Source organism: Ammodytes marinus (assembly GCF_949987685.1).
Source record: "Ammodytes marinus genome assembly, chromosome: 17".
In the NCBI taxonomy this organism is placed as follows: Eukaryota; Metazoa; Chordata; class Actinopteri; order Uranoscopiformes; family Ammodytidae; genus Ammodytes; species Ammodytes marinus.
This window is the reverse complement of record NC_137221.1, coordinates 12244364-12255061: the sequence shown is the minus strand read 5'-3', so window position 1 is coordinate 12255061 and position 10698 is coordinate 12244364. Positions and strand designations below refer to the sequence as shown.

At 42.5% G+C, this 10698-nt stretch overlaps 1 protein-coding gene across 1 annotated transcript; it reads left to right on the top strand.

The window, feature by feature from the left end:
- Positions 1 to 2960: 2960 nt before the first annotated feature.
- LOC307263883 (zinc finger protein 516-like) lies at positions 2961 to 8633 on the top strand (the record flags this gene model as incomplete). The annotated part of the gene is made up of 4 exons (XM_080045169.1): positions 2961 to 4308; positions 5135 to 6460; positions 6714 to 6778; positions 8583 to 8633. The coding sequence occupies 4 exons, from the start codon at positions 2961 to 2963 to the stop codon at positions 8631 to 8633; spliced, it is 2790 nt and encodes a 929-aa protein (XP_079901295.1).
- Positions 8634 to 10698: the final 2065 nt, after the last annotated feature.

Below are 10698 nucleotides of genomic sequence, written 5' to 3'. Positions count from 1 at the left end.
ATTTTGCAGAGATGAGCTATACATGGACAGTTCTTACTAACAACAAGGGGGATGGAGGGGGGAGTATATGAGATGTTTTTTGGTGTGTTGGCTGCTGTATTATCTTGCCAAGCAAATTCAGGGGGAAATTCTATTTCCAGAACCCGGCAGGAAACTACACCCACAGTGTTTCAGTGCAGCAACAAGGCACACAGGCAGCTCACACACACACACACACACACTCACACACACACACACACACACACACACACACACACACACACACACACACACACACACACACACACAGTAGATATCTTTTATGCAAGTGCACATAACACACGCACACACATCACACACTGCACACAGGCTCTCAGCATCAGTGGCACGGCCATAGGGAGTTTGTGCTGAGCTGGTTGGGACGTCAGGATGAATCAATGCGAGGACAGCTGACTGGACATGCCTATTCATCGGCCAAAGAAAAGAGAGAGAAAGAGGGAGCGAGGGATTCTAAGAGAAATGAGTTAAGCCCTGGAGCAACATGTTTGGCTATCTGCATTACTTTGCAGATCCTCTAAAGGGCTTTAAGTGTTTATGGGATGAAAGCAGAATAGGTGGAAAAGATAGAGATGGGGGAAGAAAAAGAAATTACGTTTACATTATTTATTATGATAATGCGGTCAACAAATCCCTTGTTTAACACAAACACTGCACAAATGCATTTTCTTGTAGGATTGAGCAGAACAAGGATATTGCCGATTGCAAATAGCACAGACTAAGTAAGCATGTAGGCTGCTTTGACAAAGGCATGGCGTATAAGCTGGTACTGTAGAGAGGCGCCTATAACTCCATACTGATGGCCCGTTTATTCCCATCTGTTGCCCTCAGCTCTCTGACTTTATCCCCATTGTGTTAACTCATTACATTCGCCTTAACCTTAACCCCTTAATTGCCACCCTCCAGTTTCTCTCGCACATCCTCCCCCCTCTCTTGGAGACAGTGTGCCACATTGCCCGTGCGCTAATCTGATGGCGTCGGCCTTACCAAACACCTGCCATGTCCGGCAAAAAACCTCCTAAACTCCTCCCCATATTCCAGATAGTACAACACCCATTCCAGCGTGAGCAGCGCATCACACATGACCACGAGCCGGCAGGCGTGCATAGCAGACAGATGTGACTGTGGATTGCAAATACAGATAATTAGACGGACAACCTCATCCCCCTGAAAATCATACCAGAGAGTCGGTCTCTTTTTACTGGCCTTTATGTGCAATGTGTGCACCTAGTTTTTGCCTCACATTCACAAGACTGGCAAGACAAACAAGGGTCGTCTTTTGTCCTGTCCCCATTGCATGAGGCATGTATTGGAAGACAGTGACGTGTAGGCCCAAGCCTCTTTTGCTTTAACAATACCTCTCTCGACCCCCCAATGTGGGGTGGAGGGCTAGACATGAAGCGATGTGACAGTTCTGGTGCGGCCCAGACAATGGCAGGTTTTTTCTTTTGACTGCCTGGCTGGCTATACGCCACACAAAGTACTTTCTTTCACTAATAACGACCTAACAAATAGTCATGTTAGCCCGAGGAACATCTTTAACCGCATTAGATACTGCCTGTGCCATGTGCTATTTTTCCAACAAATGCCTGTTCCTTTCCTGGATCATTTTGTTGTGGTTTTTAAATCAGATTATACACAACTATTAGGGCCTCGTGTATCAACATTATCTTCCAGGCTGCTGAAATAATATGCCTCACATTTATGAAGATTTTAAATCTATATTTATCCCATTGTTTACACAATTATATTCAGAAATATATACCTTTTTACCTTAACTTAAAGCGCTTGCCCCGGAATCAGGGCTACGTCGTGTGTGCCTGACCTGTATGTGAGCTTCTAACATAAAGTTTGTTGATAATGGACTATTGATTGTGAGTCAGAGTGGACTGCACCTCAGGGCTCATCCTGGTTGGCCAGGAATGAATACATCTCTTCATGCTCCACCTCACACACTCAATTTAGGCACAGGGAAGCAAAGGACAGACACACATGCATTTTGAGAGTATGACCCACACTAATATGCACAGACAGGCGTCGCTCATCCACCAAGGGGAGGCTGTTTTGTTCTAAAAAATCTGTGTGATGCAAATTCCCTCAGTTTCGTCCTCTCCCTATAGGAACATGGTCTGTAGTATTTACACATACTGAGGGAAACTCCCTTACATTTAAGCAACTACTCTCTTCACTGTTAGCACATTCATAGCAACCCAGGCCTATGCATCTCTAGATGTGTTCTGTGTATCTACGTGCACGACGTAAGAAACAAAAAGATTGAATTTGGTCGGTACATATTTTTTATTGTTGTGGCAGTTATTTGATTTGGGAGAACAAAATAGTGTAGTAAAATTGCCTTCTAGTCTGCAGATTTGTATCTATATAACCATTAATCAGTGGTATCGATGACTACTGGAATCACTTTATTAGAAGATGGTTCTCCTGCTTTTTACAGTTATTGCTGAATCATGGCATATAATGACAACAATCATAAACTTTATTTCTATAGCATGTTTCACACCAGAGATGCAACTCAAAGTGCTTTACTGTATATTGCTCTAACAACCGTAGGTTTTATTGCCCTATTGGCTTTAACTGTTGAATTTAGGAACATTGGCTATTTTTTCTGGATTAGTTTTAGCTTCTATGTATTTTAATGTATAGTGTAATTATGAAATGTGAAGTGTAATTATCACAAGACTAATTGTAATGTTTTCTTTTCTATTTTCAGGTATTCTTGCCAAAACATTATGCATCTTGATAAAGAACCCCCCTTCGAAAAATAGGATGGACACTAAAGCTGTGATGTTTTGCATGTTTTCAACATTCAACTCCCTAACCTTAAGAAGGTAAAATTTGCATAGCTAGAGCACTCATTACAAAGCTGTGGTTTGTGAGGCACTGTTGCTCCGGGAAAAGTAAAAGTAATGGAGACAGAAGAGAGGGAGGATGTATCAAAAAAATCCACGGCAAACATCAAGGCAAAGACTGAGGAAGAGGCGACCTCGGGCCACACCTGTGGGGTGTGCGGCCGCAGCTTTCCTCTCCTCAGCTCTCTGTCCCAACACATGAGAAGACACACTCGGGAGAAGCCGTACAAGTGTCCCTACTGCGAGCACAGAACGGCTCAGAAGGGCAGTCTGAAGGCCCACATTCGAAGCCACAAACTGGGTCTGTTCAGCCAGAACCACAGCAAGAAGGAGGGAGAGCAGAAGGATAACACAGAGACTATAGATCCTCTTGAAATCGTCAGCACATCCGACAAAGCACATCATGTCAACGGGAAGGTGAAGAAGAAGGAGAAGAAAGTGGCCAAGAAAAACGTTAGGGTTAAAGGAGGCGGCGCTGAGGTTGCGGATGGGGCTGATGCTGATGATGATGGGTCCTGTACCTGCAGCATTTGTGGTCAGGTTTTCCCTCAGGTGCTGCTCCTTAAATCACACATGAAAAGGCACCGCAGCTCCCAGGATCACGGTTGCCGGATATGCGGAAGGCGTTTCCGCCAGGCTTGGTTCCTGCAGAGTCACATGCGCATTCACCGGGTCAAAGCCCAGCTGAGAGGCGGCAAAGGCAACGAGCCGCCCGCCACCGTCAACGGTGTTCCACAGGAGCCGGCGTCGCTGACAAACGAAGATTGCCTCTACGAGCTCTGCGCGGGCTGTGGGAACTTCTTCTCCGACCGAAAGACATTGCGAATACACGAAAAGCTGCACAGAACCAACCAGGGCCGCACTCCTCAGACACAAAATCCACAACATGAAGACGTTGTAGAAGCCTCCTATTTGCCCATTTCTAAGACTAGTTTTTTGGAAAGCCTGAACCTAACATGTGCCGGGCCTAGGGAAGATTCTGAGGAGAAGAGCCTGGGCAGGCGCATTCCAGAGCTAGATCCAGTGTGTAGTTACCAGGCGTGGCAGCTGGTCACTAAGGGGCGACTCGTTGAGGTCACAGAGAAAGGTCTGGGATGGGAGGAGAGGCTAGCAGACGCCGAGGTGGCATTCGACACAGCAAAGGGCGAGTACGTTCCCCTGAAGCAGGAGAAGAAGAGGAAGCAAATGGATGCCTCCAGCTCCAACGTTAAGAAGACCAAGGGCGATCAGACTTCAAACAGCTTGGCTCCGGCTAAAGGCAGCGACAAGAGGATTTGCCAGAAGGACCGTATTCTGTTAAACGGACTTGGACATGCATTTTATGAGGCGCTGCAGACTAAGAAAGTCAAGGAAGTTTACCTCCCACCTAAACAGACCAACAGCATCCGGAACCAAGATCAGGAGGGTAAGCCATGCACACAGCACACTACACTACTGTATATATGCCACAGTTTTGACAAGACAAGAGTTCAAAATTCCTTGAAAATGGGAATCAATTACCAGACCAGGTTTGTGTTGAAGACAGTTGTGTTGTGAAAAGATGTCAAATGTTATCTTTGTGGACCCGCAGATGTGCCAATTTTTCTGATAAAAATTGCTGGCTTCATTATAGACAGACCATAGGTCTCTCTGATATTTCTGCAAGGTAAGTTTAACTAACCAGGTCATCAATGTAGAAATTCAATACTTAGACAAGTCTGGAACATTGCATCATAGTGTGGAAAAGGGAGACCTCTAGTGAATTTATATATGAATTACAGCAACTATAATTGAATTAGTTAACAAAAAAAAAAGATTTAGAGAATGTTTAGACAAGTTTTTCTTTAGCTATACACACAACAAAATTAAGAAACTGTTTTAACACTCCCACGCAGCTGTATTGAGAGGACATTTTAAATTTGGAAGAAGACAAAAATCAGTGCCTCTGGACAGTATAAATCCTTTTTTAGTGGTCACACATGTTAAACATAGCCTTTTGCCAAATAAACATCTTAAAGTCTTTCTTTGTTCAATTCAATTTCGAGCTGCTGCTCGAAAGGATGGTTTGCTTACCCTGTACACATTTTGTTAGATCAGCACAAGATAACACAACATAGAGCTACGATGAAAGTGAAATAAATGATTATGATAATGTTATCAATGCCAGTGTTACTCTGTCCTATGTATAAACTGACACAACATTTCCAATTCCACATATTCCCTTTTCATTGTTTTTCTGCTCTCGTCCACAGATAAAAAAACAACACACTTCTGCGAGCACTGTGATTTCCACACTGTCAGCGCCTCACTGCTCAGGTCCCATGTGCACAGGCAGCACCAGGACGTGCTGGGCCCCTACAGCAGCAAACACAGCACCATTTTGGACACCCTTACCCAAAGTGGTTCCAAAGCCTCAAGATACATGGACTACCTCAGAAACAGGAGCGTGTTGCTCAGTCAGCCATACTGGAATCCTTACACCACGTGTCCGCCTGGCCAGCAGGGGTCAGCTGAGGAACATTTTAAAACGGAGAAGACAAATGGCCCAGAGGTCAAAACTCCTAATACTACTGATGCCAGCAGTCTCCTTAATCTGTCTTCATTACCCATAGTTGAAGGAGAGGGCACTGTTACTCATCCCGTAAAAACAGAAGGCCTGGTGAGACATCAGTGCCCGTACTGCGCCCACACTAGCAACTATCCAGAAGTGCTGTGGGTCCATCAACGGGTTGCACACAGGGTGGACGGAAGCAGCACCATGGCACCCAAGTGGGCGCCATGCAATAACAGCCCCAAAAGCTCAAAGGCAGGCGGCGCCACCCAGTGGAGACGCACAGGGCCTCCGCCATTCCTGGAAGGTAAAGACTGTCCTGCTTTACCCGCTCCAAAAACTCAGCGAACACAGCCTCCGGGCCTTATAACCAAAAGCACCAGCAGCACTAGCAGTGGAAGTAGCAGTAGCAGCAAGCACTCAGCCCCCAAGACCCAATCAGGTGTCCCTAAATCCAAGTCAAAGGACTCTTCGCGCTCTTCAGATGGGTCTAGTAGTGGGAGGATGGGACTCCTACCTCAAAAGAAGTCCGGTGAACATAAGCGAGTGGCAGCGGAGGGGGGGAGTAAAAGTTCCAGCGCCCGAGCTACTTCCTCGGGCAGCATTGTGCAAAGTAAGAGTAGGGCCCCTAGTTTACAGCCCACAAGTAGCCCAAAACACAGAGGCCACAACACCAACAGAGCTGCAGTGGAGGCAAACTTCCCACAGGAGGGTTTGGGTTTTATGTTGGCCAGAAATCATGGCGGGACTCCATCCAACGCGGCGTCGTCAGATAGACCACACTCACGCAGGCAGTCATGTGACTCCTCCTCAGGTCCCAAGGGTCCAGAACTGTGGGCCGCAATGAACATGTGGGGTCACAAAGCATATATGGAACCACTCCGTTTTGCTCAGGGAAAGAATGAAAGCGCAGGAGAAATGCCAATGGACATTGATATTTTGAGTCTCCTGAAAAACTACAGTCCCCACGACCTGGCTGCTCTTTACCAGCACTGGGGGTATGTTGATCCCAGGATCGATCCGCAAGGTAAGGAGGAGCTTTGTTTTTTTCCGTTTGAGTCACTGTAAAAGGGTAGTAACCTAATGTTGATTTGGTCAAGATGGAAGATAATATTTAAATTTTTATTTGTGTTTTGATTTTTTCCCCCGATCTGATTGTTTATGATTTTTTACTTTGAAGAATAAATGATGGACAAAAGTTCATTTGACATTTATGTGGGCATGTACCTGGATACTTTTTAGGCTCTTTCTATACTTTATACTGTTTTTCTTTTTTACAGCAATGTTGCAGTTAAATGGAAATTTTGGAAAAGAGGTCCATTCCAGCTCTGAAGCTTCCAAACAAGTATGTTTTTTTCTTTACTGCCTTCACAGATATTGTAGTTCTGGATTTGATTTAAAAAAATAAGAAGGAGAGAATAACCAGTCTTCAAGCGCGTTAACTGACACAAAATCTATTTTAATAATCGAATAAAAAGCCACAATCATGACATTTTTACTATATATCTGATACGTAACTGTATAATGGAAGCATTTTTAGTTTTATGTTCAAAACTTTAAAGAGGACCTATGATACTTTTCGACTTTTATGACCTATAAACGTTGTTATAATGATTTAATGTCATGTTTAACCATACTAGAGTATCAAGTAATTACGTACATGCATTTCGACGTATTCCCTGCTGACCGTATGGGGTGGCTATGCAGAGCACTAAAAACTATGGCAGCCGGTCGAGCCGAACTTGTTCAAATTTCCGGGTTGTGTCTGTCACGCTGGGGTCGTTTCTGTCATGTTTCCATATATGGTAATGCTGCCGCTCAGGCAAGCTCCGACTGCATGCCCCCACCTTCCTTAAAATTTCCCGCTGCTGGAAGGAAGGTAACCAATCACAACGGAGTGGGGTTTGCAGCAGGGGGGGGAGGGGCGGAGAAGTTCAAAGCAGTGTGTAGAGAGAGACTGCTGTGCTCGCTAGGGTAAGAGGAAGAGAGTCCCGAAAATCTACATAGTTTTTTGTGATGTGATTCATGTCAGGTTGCTCTATAGCAGTTTTTAACAAGAAATGGTAAATGATAAATGGACTTGACTTATATAGCGCCTTCTAGCCGATTTTCTCAGCCCCAAAGCGCTTTACATATCTTACCACATTCACCCATTCATACACACACTCATACACCGATGGCAAAAGTTAATTTGACAATGAAGACCAGAAAAGTAGTATAATAGTATCTCTTTAAGTTATATTAGGTTCTGTAAGATTTTTTTTGCGGGTAGGTAGGCCTTCTCCATTAAGATAAATATGTGTTAGTTGGGGGGGGGGGGGGGGGGGCAATGCATTTTTGTTTACATCAAAGATGTCAAACTGTTAATTACAGTCAAACTGAAATGTATAAATGTTGAATCAGTTAAATGTAAACCTGATCCGTCAATTCACTTTAAAAAATAAAAAACAGCATAAAGGCCTTCTATCACTCACATTATAGTATGTAAAAGGTGTCTTCACCAACTGTGTGCGCCTGTTCTCGTGTCTCTACCTTGTCTGCTTCTGAATACAGTATGTCATTACCGAACACACGTGTGTCCGCGTATTGTCTTGTGTTTGCGCACATTGCTGTCAACTTCCACAACCTGGCTGTCTCTTCCTTCTCATTTCGGTAAAAGAGGCTGACAGGTGGGAGGCAAACACATGATAAAAAACATTGCTGTCCCCCTCAGGGTAAAACTGGCCCAGCATCTCCATATGGTGTGTCAGTCAGGCCTACCCTGATGCTACCTACAACTGTTCTTGCTTCTTTTTGTTGTTGTTGCTGATAATACCTGATAAAAGTTGTATTTTCTTTCTTTAAGCCGTTGTGTTGTTTTGCTGTTTGAACTTCATTTTCTACGATGCGACTAGCTTCACTGTCTATAACACTGTCCGCTGATTCCATGGCACGAAGCCTCTTCATTTTCAACGTCACTAGACCTTTTTTTACATTTACCGATTGCAAACAAATAAGAACTAAATAAACAAAATAAACTAAGCAGAACATCTTAAAAGTAAAACCCTAAACCTACATGCAACTCTAAAAAACAAATGTTGTTACAAAAAAAATATAGTATCACTCTAGAATAAAAATAAATAAAATGGAATTCTCACACTCTCCTGCAGGTGAACAGCCGCTCCACTTCCTCCTCAGGGTCTCTCCATAAAGGAACGTGAAGATAAATTGTGTTGCCGTTGGTTTCCTGTCTGCACCATTCTGCTGAACAGAGGCCTGCTGTTCTCAAAAGGAACCAGCCATAACTCCTGAAGGACAGAGACACTGGATAATGCACAATACATGCAAAGCAACTCTAATAAGGACTCTTATTATTTTGTAATATGGTTGTTTCATTTGAAGTCTTAGGCATGCTTTTTGTTCTTTTGAGAGTGTAGATATGTTAGTTACCAGGACACACATGAATACGTGTTATATGGAAATAAGGTAGCACTGTTTGAGCGTATTGTAAAAAATAAACATTGAGTGAGGCACTACAGAAAACGTGATGCTACATTCTCAAGGATAGAGAAGACGTTGTATTGGTTTAAGGCCCATAGCTTACAAAAACGTGTGAGCTGTGATCTGAACGTTGTTTTTTATGGAGCCTATAAACTTGTAAAATGTCCTGTTTTGTTTTTTGTTTGGGAATAAAACTGTATTTGATTGTCTGAACATTCAGAATATTCAACAGGGAAAAGCAGCTAAAATATTACTTTTTACACATTCACAGAATTATTTCAATTCTGATCATCAGTATGCAGTGACTTTTCAGTTACATTGAAAAACCGGCAGAGGTTCACTTCTACACTAACTACTAAACAGGACAAAGTCATGATCCAGATGCAAGGCACTACAGGGTGGTTTAAAAGCTTTAGAACTATTAGCCCACACACATTGAGAGAAACAGGATGCAACAGTGATATTACTTCTCACAGTGGATTCTTCAGCCCACGGTCACGAGTGGATTTATGAACTTAAAAAGCTGTCAAAAAAATGTGTTTCCTCAAAATAACTGTGATGATGATTACATCTCACTGTAGACACATATGTACTGCATATTTGTTCCACACACAATATTTTTTGTGCAAATACTGCAAAACTTTGCCATACTTTTGAAAAAACATGAGCATCATACCCAAGACAATCCTTAATCAGTTTACAGCATAATTATCAGTGTATCATCCATCTTCTATCTGCTCACTTCCAGTGAAGACCCACAAATGATACCGCTTAATGTAAATCAACAACAACCGGGGTCTTCGAAATTGGACATCCATATCAACAGCGAGAGTGCCACAGTGGTCTTTATCACTCAACACATTTATCAAAGGCACAATCCACAGCTATTGCCAAACCTAAGTGTGGACAATTTATTCACGTGAGAGGAACCGGACAAACATACCAATGATTACCAGTCTGTCAAACAACTTAATGTGTCAAAAATGACCAGATTAGTAGGAAACTTGGTGTCCTGTGTAATAATTACAACTTTAAAATGTAAATGCTAAAATGTCTCAACTTTTATTTCCTACCAGAAAGATAGCCTAAACATCTGCACTCATTTAACAATGTGCTAGTGATGTAGCAATTTAATGCTGTGATTTTTTTTAGAAGTAGAAAACTAGCGATCTCAATTTCTACTGATGTGGTCCTGACTTAAGTCTGCCAGTCGAGCTACTAAAAAGACTGTTTGCTTCTTGTTGAAATTCACCTCATTCTCTTTCTTTTGTTTTCATGTGTTTTTTCTGTTTTGCAGATTTGTTTTAGTATGTTCATATTTTAGTTCTGATTCAGTGTATTCATCTCCCACAGAGAAATAGTCTATGCATTTCACTTAACAAAGCCATCAATTTATGGATTCTTGGGAGATCTTGAGAATACATAATTTATTATTGGAGTATTGACTTTGATCCGTGTGTAAAACTTTTTTTTTTTTATAAATATTGTAAATGATTATTTTATTTAATGGTCTTTTTTGTTTGCTGAGTGTGGGATTTTAACAGTCCGACGTGCTTGATATTTGTAGAAACAACAGAAAATGAAAAAATAAAAAAATCTCAGTTAGGTTAGGTCAGCAGGAGTTGTTGAGCCTGTGATTTAACACTGCCTGTAAAGATGCTGCTGCAAACAGTTTAGCAGGGGAGGAGTTTTATGCAAGCCCAAACTTTTATGCAAACCTAAAACTTAAAGTTGAGCTTTCACTGGGTTCACTTGTGTGACTATGTAAACATGTTTCATAGTTAT